Raw genomic sequence first — 19,832 nt, 5'->3', positions numbered from 1 at the left:
GAAAAAAACCCCATTAAAACCAAATAAATAAAAGCAAAGCCAAACAAACCAGCTCCTTGGGGATGGCGCTGCCCCGGGGTGGGGGCAGAGATGTCTCGGGGACCCTCGGGGGGACCCAGCCGTGGCCAGCGGGGCCGGGGGGAGCAGGTGGGTACCAGGGGAAGCGTCAGACTGCCGGCACTCGGCGTTCTCCCCCTCCCCGATGCTTTAATCACATTTTCAATTCAAATCTGCTGCTATTTGATCCCCCGGGGGTGGCAGCGGGGAGGGTGGGGGATATTTTTAGCTGTGCTTAAAGCTGCCGGGGGGCGGAGGGAGATCGCGCAGGTTGCTGTGGCCGGGAAGAGTTGGAAGGGATTCCCCCCCACCCCCCTTTCTTTTTTTCCTCCTCCTCCTCCTCCTCCTCGTTGCACATCTGAGGGCGGCAGCGGGGCTGGCTCCCCCCTCCCGGAGGTCGCCTTTGTTTTGCCTGTGTCGCTTCTCCCGAGCAGCCGAGGGGGCGGGAGGGGGCCGGGGCCGGGCTGGGCTGTGCCGTGCCGGGCCGGGCTGGGCTGGGCTGGACCGGCCGCTCCTTCTCCTCGTCGGCCGCCGGAGCTCGGCGAGTTGGTGCCGTTCCCCCGGGCGGCACTTTCCCCCCGCCCCGGGGCTGAGCAGCCGCCGCTGCCCGGGACCCCCATGGCACCGCCGCGATGTTCGTGTCCCGGCTCCTGGATTTCCAGAAGACGCGCTACGCCAGGTAAATCCCCCGGTGCTCGCGGAGCCCCCGGACAGCCCCAACCCCTCCCCGGGCTCGGCTCGGCTGGAGCCCGAGAGGATCTTCGGAAGCTGCTGAGTGCCTCAAAGCACAGGGCAAGTGCGGGCTGGGCTTTCGGCTACCTGCTTTTCTGCATCCCTAAAGGATTCTCAGCATCCTTGGGAGCCTTCGCTGCCTTTCGCTGGGTCTAACTTCACTGCCCGCTGCCGGGGGAGCAGGATCCTGCCTTCCCGAGGGAACAGCCCGTAGCTCTGGCTCCAAACCCCCCATGGAGGGACCGATGTTATCCAGGGTCCCGCTGCACCCCGCTGAAACCCCCTCGGGGTGGCTCTCCCAGCCTGGACCCGCAGGCTCAACAGTGGGATGCACGGCTGGTGGATCCTTCTCTCCCCTCCATGAAATCCCCAGGGAGGTTTTCCAGCAGCAGCCGGGACTTGTTTGAAAAGCTCAGGTGAGGCAGGAAACCTCACGGTGTTACCTGTGCGAGGGGAAACCTGAGGATTGCTGAGCACAGGTCAGAGGGCACTTGGCCGCACGCGCTGCTGCGGGATCAGATGTGGCCTTTAGGAGGGACACAGCTGGCAGGTGACACGGCGACAACGCCTGCCCTGCCCGCAGCCCTCGGCTCCCCGCATGAGTCAGGTGCCACCGGGTGCCGCACAGACGGGGACCGCGGGCTGCTGGGGGTGCCCAGCTTTGCCCCGAGGACAGGCTTTGCTCCCAGCTCCCTGGGACTGTGCTGGGGATGTTTTTCTGCCTGTGTAGGGTCCCACGGGCTGGCACAGCTCCTGAGGGCACTGAGCTCTGTGCTGCCGCTTCCAGACTCCCAGGGGTCCTGTTAGGGGTAGATACCAGAGAAAAACTTGTGTGAAAAGAAGTGGTGATGGTGTTTCTTGCCTGCTCCAGGCAGGATGATCCCTGAGAGATGTTTGTCTGGGCTGGGTAAGGATGAGAGACCATCCTCTGACCCCCTCCAGCCAACAGCTCCTTTCCTTCCAGGTGTCCCATGGGGAAAGTCCATGATTATATCTCCAAAACCTGCACTTGCTCAAAGACCCTTTTGATGCTGTAGCTGCCTCCTGATAACCTTTGCCTGGGGGAGAGGCAGGAGGCACCTAGCAGATCTGCACAGTGTCTGGTACAAAACCGTGTGAAAATGAAGATTTCAAGATTTTACACCCCCACCCTCCCCTGCCCAGCTGGCATGCAAAGGACAGAGCTGGGGGAAATGGAGCTGAGCAAAGCTCTGTACCCCCCAGAGCAGGAGGAAAACCATACCTTTACCCCATGGCAGGGGTGCAGAGGCTCTGTGGGAACTGGGCAGCAGATCAGGGGCTGCTCCACTGACATCAGCCTCCCCCAGCAGAACCCATCTGCTAACCTGTTGCTTGATTTATCCTGAATCTGCATGCTCCAGCCTTGTTGTGGTCCTTTCTGGAGACAGCTTGTTAAATGGGATGAGGCATTGCAGGGAACCTTGCAGGGATGGTGCTCACATGCAGGGCAGGGGCTGTGGGGCACAGGGAGGGTCAGATCCACAGGGAATCCTCCAGCTCTCACTGTGTGCCAGGCTTGGGTGGGGAGCAGCAGGAGATGGGTGCTCCCTTGGCTTTCACCCCAAGAAAGTCACCAGCACGTGATGCTAACCCAGGGCTTCCTGTATCATCGCAGAGATCCTCTTAGCCCAGTGCTCAAAAATAACAGTGGGATAATCCCCGTCCCCCCTCCCTCTGTGCACACCAGCTCTGCTCTCCATGGAAATGCTCTGCTGGGGCATATCCCAAAAGAAACCCTAAAGCTGCTTCTTCCTTTGTGCCAGGGATGCTCTTTCAGCTGAGCTCTGAGGTGGGAACTGGGGCGAGCAGAAACCAGGGGACTCATGGTGGCACATGTCCCTCAAGGCAGCAGAAGCATCTCAAATCCTGTGTTCAGTTTTCACTACAGGAAAGATGGTAGGGTGCTGGAGCAAGTCCAGAGAAGGATAATGGAGCACGAGTCTGATAAGGAGCAGCTGAGGGAGCTGTGGGGAGCTCAGCCTGGAGAAAAGGAGGCTTGAGGGGACCTTCTCAGTGACCACAACTCCCTGACAGGAGAGTGCAGCGAGGTGGGGGTCAGGCTCTGCTCTCACGGAACAAGGGACAGGACAAGACAAAATGGGCTCAAACTGCACAAGGGGAAGTTTAGATTAGATATTAGGAAAGATTAAAACAGGCTGCCTAGGGAAGTGGCTGAATCATCATCCCTGGAAGTTTTCAAAAACACACGTGGATGTGGCACCTGGGGAAGTGTTTTAGGGGTGAATATGGTCAGACTCCATCTCCAAGGTCTTGCCCAACCTTAACAATTCTATGATTCCATCTTGCAACATCTTTTCAAGAGAATGTGACCTTACTTATAGTATTCCTTGAAAAAAACAAAAAATATCAAAGTTTTCCTTGTGGAGGAAAAGACTGGAGCAGGCTTCATTTTTCATGTCATTTATCTAATTTTGAGCGAGGACCAAGAAAGGAGGAACTTGGCCATTGATACACTCACCAAAAGGAATAAATAAAACACAGCGTGGTGATGAAAGACCTGTTGTGTGAGAACAAAGAGATGAAAAGCCGTGATCAATGTGGGAACGTTCTGTGAACTGCCAGGAGAAAACTCAGGGCTGGAGGGACACTAGGCTGTCTCCAAATCCCTCCTGGCTGGGCTTTGGAGATGCAGAGTTCGAGCTGGGGCAGAGGGGAGGAAAGCAAAGGGAGGGGATGTCACCACGGTGGAGCAGGGTGCAAAGCAGTGCCATTTGAGCACGCTGTGGTTATAAACGAGAAACTCGATGGTTTCTGCTCGGCTGTGGGGCCCGGGAGGCTCTTCCATCGCTGACACCGTGGGGAAATGGAATTTCAAAGCACAGTTGCTGCAAGGCTTTCCCTGTCACTCACAACCCTGACAAGCAATATCCATCTCCTGCCCCACAGGCCAAGTTTAACCACGACACCAGCACAGCACAGAGTGTGAGCAGATGTCATTCCTCCGGCTTTATCCAGCCACCACAGGGTTATTCCTCCCCTCCCCCTCCACTCTTCCTCCCAGCTCGCCAAAACGGTGCTGGGTCCCTCCCAGACCAAGCTGCATCCTTATCACTGGGCTCATTGGTCAGGTTACACTGACCTGGTAACCAAACTCTCCTTAACCCCCACCACCAGCTTTGACCCCCTTTTGGCCCAGTTTTAACTCAAACACGGTCTGGTCCTTCCTGCCCATGAGGCTGAGCAGTTCCCTGTGGGGACATTGAATGCTTCCCAGATCTTGGCCATTCGGAGCTGTAATTGGAAGGAAACATGATTAATCAGGGAACTGCTGTATCCAGCCAGCTTCAGCATCTCGGGAGCAGCAGTGGAGAGGGCTTTGCTGGGAGCTGCAGGGCACTGAATCATCCTCACAAGCTGATAGCAGCTCCTTTGACTTGTTCATGGTAAAGGCTCTAAATCTTACTGTGTTTGCTTGGCTTGCCCTGCATGGGGTAACACAAAGAGGTGCAGATGGGAAAATTCACATTAGTGTCTCAGGAGCAGGGGCCTCTGTAGGTGCATGGTCCAGGCTTGTCCTCACCTCCCTGTGCCTGTAATGCAGGCATTGCCACCTCCTCACCAGCATGAGGGGATGGAGGTCTGAACTCTACACTTGCTCAAACCCAAATCCTCTGAATTTGGGGAGAGGCAGCTGGGAAGACCTTCCTTGTTTCTCTCTGCACCTGTAATTATTGAGCACGGAGACATTCATTCATCAGCTATTCCAGCATCTCTGGCCAAGACAGGAAGAGGAAAACCAGCAGGAATAGGAGGAATAGGAAATGTTGGGGTGCTCAGACTCCAAACACAAGTAAAACAATGCCAGGCTGACAGCCTGGACAGAGCAACCACATTGGGAAGACCTGTTCCCCGTTGTTTTGCCATGAAAACACGAGCAGCCCTTGCCTGCTCCCACCCACTCCAAGATGCTTTCCAAGAGCTCTGCTTCCCCCACAGCCCATGTGGGATGAAGCAGTGAGATGGGAAATGCTTTCAGTGTTGATACCACAGCCTGAAGCTCCTCAAGAGGCAGGGGCTGCTCACCTTGCAAGCACCAGCCCCATCAAGGCCTGCCAGTCTGTCCCCAGCTGAGCAGACAGATCCCCCCAATGCAAAAGGTGCTGTGCCAAGAGATAGGGCAGTCCCCAAAATGCCTGGGAAAACCAGGATCAGCTGATGTTACCAACCAATTCCATGCTCATTGCTTTGTGGAGCCAGCTTGACTCAGATACCCTCTTAAAATGGCACCAGTAGGAGTTACCTCATGTAGCTCAGGGTGCATAATGGGAGACAGGTATTTGGAAGGCAACAAGCTCTCAGAGCAGCATTTTTAATGGGATATCCACTCAGACTGCCTTGTTCCATCCTCTGTAAGGGCTGGGGCACCCAGCAGGACAGGCTTAGGTGGGACAACCACACTGAAGGTGTGCATGAGTGGGCAAACCAAGCCCCATGCCTTGTGCTTTTGGGGCAAGGACGGTCTCTTGGCTGCCTGGGAAACACATGATCTTTCCCCTCCTTCAGCTGGTGTTGGATATCAGCCTGATGTGATTCTTTGGCACAGTTTGCTGTGTCCAGCTTCACGAGGTAGCAGCCAACACAGCCCATGGGAAATTCAAGCCACTGCCCAGCCCGGCAGGTCAGTGACTGTGAGAAATGGGGCTCTGCCAGGGCGGGTCCTGGGCTGGCCTCCCCTCCTCTTCCTCCCTTCCCACACCCCCAGCTCCACAGTGAGACAAAGCCATGCCAACAAGTACAACTCCCAAAGAAAGGAAGGGAAAAAGAGCACAACTTATTCCAGTCCTTCACTCTTGAGGGGTGCCTGGCTGCAGCTGCACGAGTTTTGTTGAGTCGGCAGAGATGCTGCTGCCAGGTCTGGGTCTGAGAAAGGCAGAGGAGACATGGCCAAGCACACAGATCAGCTCTCTCCAGGTGTGACAAACTCAACGTTTTCATGCAGTGGAAGTCCAGAGCCTGATGGGCTCTCTGTGATAACACTGAACCTCTCATGATAACACGATACCACAGGTGTCATATTCCTGGTGGATGAGTCAGAGACCACTGAGCTGAGCCAAGCAGTGCTGACCTTCAGGAGAATTTGGAGTCAACTCTGTGCTCCTGTTTGAGTTTACAGCCCAGATTTGCTGCTGCTGAAGAAAGGATTTTACGCAGAAAGAGATTATCAGGGCAAGGAGTTGGCTTCTCTCTGTGCTGGTAGCACTGGCTGGCACAGCAGCATTAGGCACAGCCCTGCTCTCTGTTGTAAGTAATACTAATGGAAATCTTACTATCTGCATGCTTGGTGTGAAATACATGATTTTCCTTCTGTGCCTTCGCTGTCCAGAGGCATTTGCTGAATAATTTACAGATGTGATTTGTACTTGAGCAGCATCTGGGAATCCCAAATGAGAGCCTGGCTGTGTCTCTCAGGCCATGCTGTGGGGAGATTTTATGAACCTGGGACACGCTCACCTGCCCATGTATTTCACAGTCACAGCCAGGGTTAGAGGCTGGGAAAGCTCCAGCCCTCAAACTATCCGAATCCTCTGCCAGCAGGCACAGGATCCAGTGGTCACACTCACTCCTGCCCACCTTGGGCTGCTGCAGTTAAAGAGGCAGAGCCAGCTCAGGATTTATGCCACTAACTCCCTGCTCAAGGCAAGGCAGCAAGGAACATGCACAATGACTTTCCAAACAAGAAATTAATGAATAATAGAGGATTTGCAGTTCTGGAAACAGTCCTTCCAACATTCACAAAACACCTGAGACATCAGAGTCATTTTGTGACTAATCAGCTGTTGTTGGATGTCTCATGAGTACCAAATGAAACAAGAAGTCCCAGCTCAGAAAGTAATTTGGGAAACACTCACCAATCCCATCTGTTGTGAATAAACAAACAGCCCTGCTGTGGTTGCAGGGTCCTGAATTACCTTGGAAGAGTTAGAGATACCATCTACACAGAGAGCTGGGGAGTAAAAGAAATATCCCTGCCCACAGGATGGAAATATGGACAGTTAGCACCTTGTTGGGAATTACTGCTGAGCTTCCACCACCAACCAAGCCCTGCTGGGTGTACGTGGGCTCTTGTGGGCGCAGAAATGGTCGATGCCTGCATCCAGCCTGGCTTGGAGCCTCCTGTGGTTGTCCCTGAGCAAGAAAGGAATTGAATTTGCCCTGGGTATGTTCAGGGGAACAGCAGCATATTCCCTCCTGCACCCTCTGAGGCAGCAGGGTGTGTCAGGGGGTTGCCTGCTCTGTCCCTTCTCAGGGGACACCTGTGCCTGTGGCTCAGAGCCAGGTACAGCACGGACCTGGCTGAGCACACAGTCCCTCTCTGGGAGCACTTTTAAGTCAGCAGCAGCCCTTGCTCATCGTTCCTCAGGGCATGCAGGTTGTGTAGTGCCAGGGGATGGTCCACAGCCAGCCCAGGGTGCTCAACACATCAGAGTGCTGGGAATGAGCAAAACTGGGATGGCAGGAATGAGGTGATGGATGATGATTTGATCTGCTGCCCCTTTTGACTCGCTTTGTGGAAGCAAGGCTTGCACCAGGGGAATCTGGGTGGGTTACTCCAGAAATCTGGTGTATTTACCCATGAGAAAGGTAGGGAAATGCTGGCTTAGATAATAACCCTTCCATTTCCTGCTCCAAACCCAAGCTGCCAGCTCCTTGTGCTAGGAAGTGTGACAAAAGAAAGCACTGAGTTGTCCTGCTCCATCAGCCCTCCTGCCCCTCTCCCACGGCTGGGCTGGACTCACAGGAGGGGCCCAAGGCCAGGTCTGCCCCATCTCCCCTGGCCCCAGGAGCTGCCCCCGAGCTTCCAGCAGGCTCCGCTCAGCTTTGCAAAGCGGCGGTGCCATCTGCGTGCGTGGGAGCGAGCAGGCTCCGAGGAATGGGCACGGAGGGGAGGCTTCAGCTCCCCGCGGGTGCCACGCCGTGCCCGTGTGGGTGGCTCTGCAGATGGCACTGCCGGGCAGCGCCGGCCTTGGCCTTTCTGCTTCCCAGTGGCAAACGTTCCCAAGTCAGTGGGTAGGAAGGAAAAGCAGCATTCCACGAGTGCTCCTGGGCTGGATAAAGCAGTACAATCTGGGGGATCTCCTGGGTTCAAGGTGGGTATTTCCCCGTGGTCCTGCATCTCGTGAGCCCTGCGATGGTGTGCTGTACATAAACAGCAGGCAGGCCCCACGCCAGCACACACAGCTCCCCAGGACTCAGCTAATTACAGACCACAGAGGAGCTCAAGGGATTGAAGCCTCTTACCAGGGATGCAGCTGGAGCATTACCAGATTCCAGATCAGAGGCAGAGCACTTGCCAAGCCCCAGCTTACGGGGATGCCACCACAGCAGCTCCCACGTGAGCACGAGCCCCGGGAACAAGCCCTGACGTCTGTGCTGGGTGTGCAGCCTTGGGGCAGTCAGAGCAAACCCAGGCCATGCACTGAAGAGTGAGAGGCCAGTCTGCCCTGCAGGGACACATCTGCTCCATCACTGACACCCCAGGCATCACAACACTTGTTCTACCAAGGGGCAGCCCCAGCAGGACTTCCCACCACTGCTGATCAACAGCCAGCAAATTCTTCCTCAAGCCTCCCTCTCTGACCACCACCAGGATCTTCCTCTGCTTCTTTAAAAGCAGCTGTGACATCCAGTCACAAGAGGAAGGAGAAATCATCTCCCTTTGCAGCCAGATCCCAAGAACTGCCCTGCAGGGAACACAGCTTGGAAAAGCCCCAGCTCCTTGGGCAGGAGGGTGGATGCACAGCAAATCCATCTCCACAGGCTTTGGGCCACTCCTGAGCAAGCCCAGCCCTTTTATAAGCCACTGGTAGGTGAAACCTGTAGAGGTGAGCTGCTCTGGGGAGATTTGTATCACCTGGGATAACCTTGGACTTGCTGACTGCTCATGTGTCCCCGTGGCACCCAGCCCACAGTGCACAGACATGCACAGCCTGATTTATGGCAGGGCCAGGAAGGGCAGGTGTTGGAGCAGCTCTTTTCAAGGGCAGAAATCCAGATCACACCTCCCCATCCACATCTTAGTGGTCATTTTACAGCCTCCTCACATTATCCACCACTGGCTTGCATAAAGGTTGTCAAAATTATTATCCTCACTTGGAGAGAGGAGAAAGGGGAGTGAGAGGGACATGAAGAGATGTGCAGAGGCCAACCAGGGAGTTGTGTCAAAGGTAGGGCTAAGCCCCATCTGCCCCAAATTGCAGACTGGCTTGGGTCTCTTTTGGGGTCGTTCCCCTCATGTGTGCAGGGGACAGCTTTCCTGGAAGTGTCCCATGGCTCTGCTTGTGTGAGTGTGTGGTGACCATGGAGTGACTGATTCAGATTCTCTTGGTGCCCTCAGGATAGCTCAGAGTAACACATGAGCCTTCCTGAGGAATAATTTAACTATATCCCTTTCTTACCTTCTTCCTTTCTTCCCACCCCAGCAAAGCAAGAGCCAGGCAGATCTGCATCATTTTGGAGGCTGGAATTTTTTTTTGGATAAAACTCTTTTAAGAACTCAGTAAAAACCCCTAAAGCTATATTAAAAAAAAAAAAACCAAAAAAAAACCCAACCCAACAGAGTGGGAGAAAGAGCGGGAGAAAGGAGCAGGCCTGGGAAGCCAGCTCTGCACTTTGCCCAGGGACAAGGGGCTCATTGTTTCCCTGGCCAGAGCTGCTGTACTGGCCCTTTTCAGGCTCCCTCCCTGGGAAAGGGGCCAGGGGAAAGCAGGCACAAGCAGGGCAGGCAAAAACCCTGGGACTGCTGTGAATATCCCCTGGTCAGACCCTCAGCAGCCCCCCTCTTCACACAGCCAGCTGTAGGGAGTGTGCCAGGAGGAGAAGGTGCCCGGGAACCCTTCGGCTCCCTGCTTCCCACACACCATCCCTGGAAATGAACATGCTCCTGCTCCTGCTCTGCAGGAGGCTTTGAACTTCTCTGTGCTTTTTGGATTTTGCCCTCCTGAAGCACTTCTGAGCTGCACTGGAGCACCCAGTGGTGTGTAAACACCTGCTCGTGGCTTCCTGCACCCAAGAGTCACAAGTGCTGTTTCCAGGTGTATCCAGCTGTCTGTCCAGGCTGGAGCTGTGGTTTGAGGCTGGTTCTGCACACTGGTATGGCAACTGTCTGCAGGCTGGGAATGCTGCAGGGCTCCCTGTGCCCTGCTCTCCATCCATGCCAGTGTGTACAGGGATGACACGAGCTGGTCCATAAAATCCCAAGAGAGCAGGGGAGGAAATGACCTCTGCACCCCTGGGAAATGAGGTGCAGCCAGGTACTTATCCTGCCTTGCCAGGAGATGTGCCAACACCAGCTGCTCCCATTTCTACAGTGGATAGAGGACCACAGAAATATGCCAAATTAGCCCCAAAACACAATGCAGGTCCCAAAAGTGGGGCTCAGGCTGACCCACCAGGTCCCACATCCTTGATGCTCCGCTTCCCACCATCCACAGCATGATGCTAACTAGAAAGCGGGGCAGGAAAATAAGAGCAATCTCTCCCCAGGTCAAAAAAAAGTTCCTCCTCAAGGCTACTGTCCCTCTGGGAAAAGCAGGAGTTTGTGGTGCCCCACACCAGCACGGCTCTGAGCTTCAGGAACATAAATGCTCTCCAACCTTGTTACATGGAGATGGCTTGGGTGGTCCTTCCCAGCTTCTCTACCCCTGTGCCAGAGCTAGGGAGGATATTTTCACCCCAGGGAAACCTTCCCAAAGGGTCTGGGAGCCCCCAGGCCAGGGGAGGGGGCTGTGGAATTGGTTCAGTGTTGCTGCTCTGAACAGCACCAGCCAGAGCAGAGGGGAGATGGAGCAGGCTTTGTTAAAATCAATAAATTCAAGGAAAAGGCCTTGAACGTGTTTCCTCAGCAACTGTGACGTCATGTGGACGTCTGGCCTCCCCTCTTCCCCCCTCCTTCTGATTATTAAAAGGGAAAATAAAGGGAAGCAGACAGTGAAGGGGAGCTGGGGACAGTCTCCTGGCAACGCCGGGGACAGTAACGTCCTCCTGCCAGGGGGACATGGCTCCAGCACAGGCAGCCCTGCCAGGCCCTGTGGCTGGGGTGGCAGGATGGGGAGGGCATCCCTGGTGTCCCTGGGGTGGAGGTGACGGTGCTCTGGGTACAGCCATGTCCCTAGGGATGCCCAGCTTCTTCCCAGCCCTGCTGAGCCCCCATTTACCCCGTGTGAGCCCTTGGTGAGCAGAGAAGTGGCAGCTTGACCCCTCCATTCCCTTTCTTTATTCCAGACATTTTTTGGTGATGAGGACCATGAATCTCTTCCCACAGTGCCAAGGTCTGGCAGCAGGCGTGGCAGGGCAGGGGCTGGGGACAGGGCCCCACTGTGGGTTGTCGCTGTCACCTGCTGGGGTGCCCCTTACTGTGCTGTGGTTGCACAATTCCCCCCACACCAAATCCTTGTCATTTGAGCTATTTAATCCATCGTGGCTCAGTTTTAACAGGTGGAGGCTCAGGCAGTGGGGCCAAGCAGGCAGGAGATGGCAGAGGAGTCCACACAGGCGTGGGTGGCTTGGGGACAGGGAGAGGGGACTTTTCCTGCTTTTCCAAGCATCCTGGCCTGAAGCATCACCCTGTGCCCAGCAGCAAGGTCTTGCCAGCCCTTGAGCCCCTTTGCTGGGCACAACTCAGCTGTGAAACGCCGCAGATGGTGCTGGAGCTGGGGGCAAACAGGGTCACAAAGCAATGAGCCCAGGTCCTGCCAAGCAGCCCTGCCGGCCCCTGCTCGGCTCGGCCGTCCTGACCTGAGCCGCAGCAGGAAAAGTCTTAAAACCCCTGATTCTCAGGAGCAGGGAAGGAACCCTCACCATTTCCCTGTTTCTCATTCCCTTTGCTAAGCCTCCACTGCTGTCTCCTGCCAGAAGAGGGTGGTGAACGAGGCTTTGCTCGGAGCTGTTATCCCGGATGCACGTTTAGTTTGTTGTTACACACCCAGCAATGGAGTGACACGATTTTTTATCGCTGTCTGTTGGTCCAGCAGGGGAAATCGATGCATTCCTGTGAAGGCCAAGAGCAAGCTGATGCCTCCTAAGACTAAGAGAAACTGAAATAAAGATGCAGGCTTCCAAGGGAGGGCAGTAGGCTTTTCCCCACAGCAATCTGTGTTGGGATGTGCAACCCTGGGGGCAGGGGGTAGATGCAGGTGGTACCCAGAAACCAAAGGCATTGCAGGGATACTCTTTTTGGAGCTGGGCATGCTGCTGTGACATGAAGGCGTCACCCTGGATGGGTTGGGGGTCCCACAGGTTTGCCCACTACCCTGTATTTCCTCTTTGTTGCTGGGGCTCTTCCCACTTCTGCCCACAGCAACTGGCAGAGCTGGCTCCTGCATTCTACTCTCCAAGCAACAGCAGCTCTCAGGAGCTGCTTCAGCCTCAGCCATGGCTGAGCAAGACCTGGGGACCTGGCACTTGGGGACAGACAGATGGACATGCTGCGCTCTGGTGTCCCTTCTGCAGGGCAGCTGGAGCAAAGCTGAGCCATGGTAGGGCTGCAGGCTGGGGGTGGCCCTGTGCAGACCCCTCCAGGAGGGTTTTGCTCCATCCCTGTCCCCTGAGTGTGTTTCTCTCCCTGCTTCTCTCTGCAGGTTCATGAATCACCGTGTCCCGTCCAACTGCAGGTACCAGCCCACGGAATACGAGCATGCAGCCAACTGTGCCACCCACGCTGTGAGTCCCTCTCCCTGGGTGAGGGAGGATGGTGCTCATCTCTCTGGGGATCCACTGAGAAACCTCAAGGGACACCCAAAAACCTCTGTGTTCAGCCCTGGGGCAGTCACTGAGAGGCTGAGGGCTGTGGTGAGGCAGATGTGCCCTGCAAACTTCTGGGGATTGGGATGTTCTCCCTGCCCTAACTTCTGGGGATTGGGATGTTCTCCCTGCCCTGGGAAGTTGATTTGCACCTCCCTTGCTCTCCCCCACTGTGGCCTCATGTCCCTGTGGAAGCTGGCTGTGCGCTTGGTGGGGCAGGAGTATTTTCAAAGCTCCCTTAAAATGGATTGTTTCACAGCAAGAGCTGTGACAGGTGCCTATGGGGCTGCCTGTGTAGCAGTGGGAGGGACCTCTCCCCTCATCAGGGTTTCTTTTGGGAGTTGACAATTCCCAGTCTGAGTCCTGGGAGATGACTCAGAGACAGTCATCCTCCTTGTGCCTTCCTCCTCCTCCTCCTCCCTACCTTCTGGACAAACTATTTTGGAGCTGCACTATGCAGGGAGGTGCACCTTCAGGATGGTAGCTTTGACCAGAAGCTAAAGAAACACCTAAAAGGAAAAGTGGAGGCTCTACTGTAGCTGCTCAATGGAAATGCAGAGAGTCAACAGTGGGTTTGCTTGCCCTTCCAGTTCTGGATTCTGCCCAGCATCCTCGGCAGCTCCATCCTCTACATCCTCTCTGATGACCACTGGGAAACCATCTCAGCCTGGATCTATGGCTTTGGCTTGTCCAGCCTCTTCATTGTCTCCACCATCTTCCACACCATCTCCTGGAAGAAGAGGCATCTCAGGTACCATCCTTGACTGCTCAGGGCTTGGGAAGGGGGGAGGGTCCAGATGCCCCAGTGCTGTGACCCATCTGTCCGTCCTGCAGGACTGTGGAGCACTGCCTACACATGTTTGACAGGATGGTGATCTACTTCTTCATCGCCGCATCCTACGCTCCCTGGTGAGTTGCTGCTGGCAGGGGGTCTTCACCTGGCCCCACTGGAGGGGAAAAAAGTCATCCTGGTTCCAACAAATAGAGTTTCCCACTCTGGCTTTGCTTCTTCTCGAGGTTGTACCTCACCCCTTTCCACAAAACCTTCCCATCCTATGGATTTCAGCCTCTGGAAGTTACAAGTTGGGAAGACCCTGTGGTGGGACAGCCACAGGGGTGAGGGGCTGAGCCCAGTCCAGGGTGCTGCCTTAGACCCACCTCACCATAGCCCTGGGTCTTGCAGGTTGAACCTGAGGGAGTTGGGTCCCTGGGCCTCCCACATGCGCTGGATCATCTGGATCATGGCGTCCATCGGGACCGTCTACGTTTTCTTCTTCCATGAGCGGTGAGTGCCTGCACCCGGCCCTGAGCCGGAGGCTGCGTGGGACCCGGGGCACGGAGCAGGGACACGCTGCCATGAGTTGCTTCCTCCACGTGGTGGCACCAAATAAAAAGCCAAAGGCCCCAGACGCCACCCCGAAGTCCCAAGCGCCAGGTCCCAAGCCAGTCCACACAAGAGGAGGTGGGACCTGCTGTGATGGCACTGCCACCCCTTTCCCCGTAGCACTGCTGCGGAAATTTCAAGCATAAAACTCAACCTCCTTGTGTCCTGCTCCAAGCTGCCTCTCTGTCTGTCGCAGGTACAAGCTGGTGGAGCTGGTGTGCTACGTTATCATGGGCTTCTTCCCCGCCTTGGTCATCCTCTCCATGGTAAGCCCCTGCTGGGAAGCACTTGGGCTCAGCGTGAGGGACAAATCCCAGGAGGGATTTGAAGACCTGGAACAGTGTGTCTGTGGTGGGTTGGTGCAGTCTCCATGCTGCGTGAGGGATAAAGCCATCCCTGATACAACGCGGCTCACCTTGGATTTGCAGGTGCTTTGGGTGTCCAGCAGGCACCACGTGCATCTCTCCTGGCTCTCCTTCCTGGGCTCTGTTGTTTGGAAATTGTAGGATCACAGAATCATAGAATTGGAAGGGACCTTAAAGATCATCTAGTTCCATTTCTCCCAGGGCTGCTGGGTCCCTGCTCTCTTGTTGGAGAGGAGGGTGTAGCAGAAGGCAGAGAAGTCCAGAGCTGCAGCTGGACACCACTTCTGGTCTCAGTGGGGTGGTGGGGGAGGGCAGACACCCCTTGGCCTCACTGAGCATTGCCTGTTCCCAGCCCAACAGGGACGGCCTCCTGGAGCTGGTGGCCGGTGGCTTCTTCTACTGCCTGGGCATGGTGTTCTTCAAAAGCGACGGCCGCATCCCCTTTGCCCACGCCATCTGGCACCTCTTCGTGGCCATCGGAGCTGGCATCCACTACTATGCCATCTGGAGGTACCTGTACCGGCCCGGAGCGCTGGACACCAAAACCTCCCGGTAGAAGCCTTAAAGACATTGTTTGTGCCACCTGGCACGTGAGGACACAGAGGGCAGCGGGGACACAGCCTGCACCATGGGCTCGCCCCAAGCCACCCCCTCACCCCGTGGACAGCAGCTGTTGGTGCCCTTCCCACACAAACAGGAGAGCCTGGAGGCTGATTTTAAATATTTTGATTTTTTAACCTTGGGAACTGTTTATTTTTTTAGGCAAAGGTTTCAGAACACAGTGACTGACTGGGCTGTGGGTGGTAGGAGTGACCATTCGCTGGGAGCTTCACTCACTCACCTGGTCTTGAGCATCCCATGGGGCTGGGCACCTTGGCCCCACACACCCCTGGCTATGACACCCTGGGTTTGGCTACTGGAGTCCTTAGAGTGTGCCACTGAGGGGACTGGAGGAGTCAGGATGAGGGGAGAGACCCAGTGGTGGAGAGGGATGTGGTGACACCCCTGCACCACCTGGACTGGCTCCTAAATCATCCTAAATCCTGTCAGCATAAACAGCTCCATCCCAAGCCCTTGAGGGGAGGGTCCATACTCAACAAGCCTTACAAGAGATTGAAAATTGAATCTCTTCCAGGGCATCCCAGTCCCTGAGCACTGGGAAACCCTTTCTGTAAGCCAATATGAAGTGCACAACTCGGTACATCCCTGGGATCCCCTATGGACATTTTCTCCCTGGAGTGCTTGGTTTTCCTCTCCAGCCTGCTGCCAGTGGCAGCCTGAAGCACAGCCCTGCTCCCAGGCCCTGCTGCACGTGTGCCTTCAGCAGGGAGCAGAGCTGGGATCCAGCTCCTGGCATCTCCCTGGCTGGGGTCAGCCCATCCGCTTCAGGGGATTCCCTTTGTCCTCGAGGGAGGGAAGAGAACCTCCTTGAACTGGGATCACGGGGCTGCCTGCCTTCTCTGCTCCCATTTTGCGGATGAACCTATTGCTCATCAGATTTAATTCCACTTTTGGAAAGACTTCTGGCATTCCCAGGATTGCTGCAGGGCAGGAATGCATCCACAGGAAGCCTGGGTGTGAGCTGTGATGGGGAGATCCCAGTGATGTTCAGTTTTCAGATGCCTAACCATGGCCACACAGTGGCCAATGAGACATGGAACACCCAGCCAGCTGCTGGGAGCAGCAGAATGGCAAAACCACACCTGATCCTGCTCCCCAAACACCCTGGCAGAGCTGCTGGAGCCAGGAGGGTGTGGTGTGTGCTGGGCGGTGCCTGCACCTTCCCCATCAGCCTCCAAAATAATCAATTGCCCATCACCTCTTTTTGGCCCTTGATTAATCACAGCTGCAGCCTCTGGCACGATGTGGGGAGTGAAGGAGATTTACGGCCACCATCCCACATCTCCTGCTTCTCCAGCAGCATTCCAGGGAGCTGAGCAGAGCTTAGGCCCCCCAGCCTGTGGCACCCCAGGACTGGCTCTCCAGGGCTGTGCCATTGTGCAGCAAATTACCAAAGAGGAAGCCTCTGGATACTCACCCCCTCCTGACGTGGTGGCTGTGGTTAGCAGGCTGGCAAAAATATCTGCTGGGTTTTCACTGCCACAGGCAGAAGGTTCCTGTAAAAGGCTCTGGGAGCTGTACCTGGCACCCCAGCCTGGCATGGGACTGCTGGGGGTCTGTGCCCAGGGCACCCCAAAGCAGCCTTTGGGCTGGGACTGTCCTTGGGGTGACGGGTGGTCTTAGGGACAGGGGTGAACAAGCTGGTGTGAGCCCAGACTCTGCTGCTGCTCTGCCCAGCCCTGGCCCTGTCACCTGCTGCAGGTGGAGAGGTGGAGAAGGACAAGCTGTGAGTAACCAGCAGCTGATGGAGCATATCCAGGGTTGGAATAGCAGGATACAGAGGTCCCAGAATGGGAGATGCCATATTTTCTGTCTGGCAAGTCATTATCTTTCTCTGTGCCTCAGTTTCCCCATCTGTAAAATGGGGGCGAAGACCCTGACCTACCTCACAGGGCTTGTGTGAGGACCCCGTGAAGCACATGGAGGGCAGCCAGAGCTTCACAAACACCTGCTTCAATTTTCACTGAGTCTAGGGGAGCAGGTTCCCAGAGCCACCGTGGGGCACGGTGACAACTTCAGCTCTCCTCCCTCTCTGTCACCAAATGCCACAGGGAACCACCCTGGGGTCAGACCAGGCAAACAACACTCCCAGCCACGGGCAAATGTCCCCTGGCAGGGGCTGAGGATGCCCAGGGACCACCACCATGCCCGTGATGGCTTCATCCCAAGGAATTTTTCTCAGAAACTGTTCTGCCATTTGTGGTCTTTTGGCCCTAAATCTGTCCCAAGGGCTCCTGAGTCACAGGAAGGGGCCAGAAGGACCTTCCTGAGGCTGCTTCATCTCAGCCTCCTGCTGAAAATCCAGGGCAGGACACCTGGGCAGGAATGGATGGCCGGGCTCTGTTGGGAACATCGCCACCCTGCCTTCAGCCTGGGTTTGCAGAGGGGGCTTCTCTGTAACGGAGAGGCTCCCCCTCTTCTCTTGCTCCTAAATCCTCCCCGTGCAAAGCATGGGGGACACAGAGCAAGTTTTTGGCTTGTCCTCCTATTTTATACTAATTTTAAGTGACTCGTAACATTCAGGATGTTTGTGGAGGAGGGCTCGAGGGCTCTTTTTAGCATCTTATATTTTTCACCATCCATCCTTGTTCAATCAGTATTTTATATTTAACACAGTATTGGGTCAAATACAAACAAATGTAAGGAAGATAACGCTAGTGGATGTTGTTTCCTGTTGAGTAGGATCGAAATAAAAACTCAAGATACCTCACTCTTGCGTGCTTGTTAAATCAAAATTAGTTCCCCTGCAGCATCTGGAAGTAAACTCATTTTCTATCTGACTCATCCCCCATGGCTTTGCTCCCTGGTGAGGAGAGGAGCCACTCAACCAACTGCAGGCGCTGGGATGCTGAGCACGGACTCACCTTGGTGCAGGGATGGCATTGCCAGCTGCTGAACAAACAAACAAACAAACAAAATAAACAAATCAGCGAGTTTGCTGACAGTGCCCCTGTGCCCAGAGGTGCTGGCTGAAGACTCATCAGCATCTCACCACGGCAGTTTCAGCTCAAAGCCCTCCACGCCTGCTCCAGCCCTGCCATTTCCCCTCCTCCGTGGCTGAGTCAGAGGTTGAGGTGTGGAGCCCCAGGGCTGGCACTGCAGGGGGATGAAGGATGCCAGAGCCACGGAGGAGGAGAAAATCTGTGGCAGACTGGGCAGGGGGTAAGCACAGCTCCCTGCTGACCCCACAGGGCAAACCCACCACCCCACCAGCCTCTCCCGTGGGCACTGGCTCCTCTTGGAGGGGGAGAATTTGCCCCCGTGCTGGAGCTGCCTGGCCTGGGCTCTGCACATCCACTGTCTGCCCTCTCTGCCATAATTACACAGGGCTGCATTGCCCCCAGGCTGCCATGCTCAGCAGCTTTTCCAGAAAGCCAGGGAGGGTTCCCTGCTTCCAGGGGCAGCTGAACTCACCCCAAAACCTGACCCACAACTTCCACCTCGCTCATCACTCCTTTGCTGCTGGCAAAGGGGCTGGACTGGGAAGCCTCCTGACTTTGCTTTGCTTTGGTGCAGTCGTTCCCAGAGGGTGTCTGGGTGGCAGAATTGCTTTCCCACCCAGAGCACCCCTGGACAGGGAAACACCCTTTTACCAAAAGGAGACATTTTCACCGAGGCAAGCAGAGCATCAGTGACCACCTCAACTTGAACAACTGCCCAGTGCAATAATGACCCATCCCTTACTCCTTTCAGGCACCAGCCTGTGTGCACCCTCAGCAGTCTCCAGGTCAGCTCTGGAGCTGGTTGGATAAAACCTGTTTGGCCAAAGCCAGCCTGTGCAGCTGAGGGGCTGCTGCCTGCAGAGCCCTGCCTGGCTCGCCCCTGGCATTTTCATAGAATCCTAGAAAGGCTTGGGTTGTAAGGAACCTTAAAACTCATCTTGTTCTAACCCCTGCTATGGGCAAGGACACCTTCCTCTAGACCAAGCTGATCAAAGCCACTTCCAACCCAGCCTGGAACACTTCCAGGGATGGGGCAGCTATGGCTACTCTAGGTACCCTGTGCCAGGGCATCACCACCCTCACAGGCAGGAATTTATTCCCAATATTCCATCTAACCCTGTCCTCTGTCAGTGGGAATCCGTTCCCCCTTGTCCTGTCACTCCTTGCCCAAAGTCCCTCTCAATCTTTCTTGGAGCCCCTTTAGGCACTGGAAGAGGCTCTAAGGTCTCCCTGGAGCCTTCTCTTCTCTGTCCTGATCATCTCCAGCTCTCTCAGCCTGGCTCCACAGGAGAGGTGCTTCAGTCCTTGGAGCACCTTCACAGCCTCGCTCCAACAGCTCTATGTCTTTCTGTGCTGAGACCCCAGGTGGGGTCTCAGAGAGTGGGGCAGAGGGGGGCAGAACCCCATTCCCACATCCCAGTCCTTCCTACATCCCGACCCTTCCCACAACCTGACCCTTTCCCAGCGCCGACCCTTCCCCAGATCCCAACTTTCCCACATCCTGATCCTTCCCCAGTACAGACCCTTCCCCAAATCCCGGCCTCTCCCACTACAGACCCTTCCCTCATCCCGACCCTTCCCAGTACAGACCCTTCCCTCATCCCGACCCTTCCCTCATCCCGACCCTTCCCAGTACAGACCCTTCCCTCATCCCGACCTTTCCCAGTACAGACCCTTCCCTCATCCCGACCTTTCCCAGTACAGACCCTTCCCTCTTCCCGACCCTTCCCTCATCCCGACCCTTCCCTCATCCCGACCCTTCCCAGTACAGACCCTTCCCTCATCCCGACCCTTCCTTCCCTCATCCCGACCCTTCCCTCATCCCGACCCTTCCCAGTACAGACCCTTCCCTCTTCCCGACCCTTCCTTCCCTCATCCCGACCCTTCCCTCTTCCCGACCCTTCCTTCCCTCATCCCGACCCTTCCCAGTACAGACCCTTCCCTCATCCC

General features: G+C 55.6%; 1 protein-coding gene and 1 long non-coding RNA gene across 2 annotated transcripts; both read left to right on the top strand.

The window, feature by feature from the left end:
* The first annotated feature begins 330 nt into the window (after nt 1–330).
* Nucleotides 331–14,909, top strand: MMD2 (monocyte to macrophage differentiation associated 2). Its single transcript, XM_068207157.1, has 7 exons — nt 331–736; nt 12,408–12,489; nt 13,161–13,321; nt 13,405–13,479; nt 13,754–13,855; nt 14,151–14,220; nt 14,672–14,909. Exons 1-7 carry the CDS (start codon nt 690–692, stop codon nt 14,873–14,875), a joined length of 741 nt encoding a protein of 246 aa, XP_068063258.1. The 5' UTR covers nt 331–689; the 3' UTR covers nt 14,876–14,909.
* A 1,701-nt stretch (nt 14,910–16,610) lies between these two features.
* On the top strand, nt 16,611–17,650 carry LOC137483781 (uncharacterized). The gene is made up of 2 exons (XR_011004641.1): nt 16,611–16,641; nt 16,682–17,650. It is a non-coding gene; the product is annotated as an uncharacterized lncRNA (long non-coding RNA).
* The last annotated feature ends 2,182 nt before the right edge of the window (nt 17,651–19,832 follow it).

Source organism: Anomalospiza imberbis, chromosome 16 (genome assembly GCF_031753505.1).
Source record: "Anomalospiza imberbis isolate Cuckoo-Finch-1a 21T00152 chromosome 16, ASM3175350v1, whole genome shotgun sequence".
In the NCBI taxonomy this organism is placed as follows: Eukaryota; Metazoa; Chordata; class Aves; order Passeriformes; family Viduidae; genus Anomalospiza; species Anomalospiza imberbis.
This window is presented reverse-complemented; position numbering and strand designations above follow the sequence as displayed.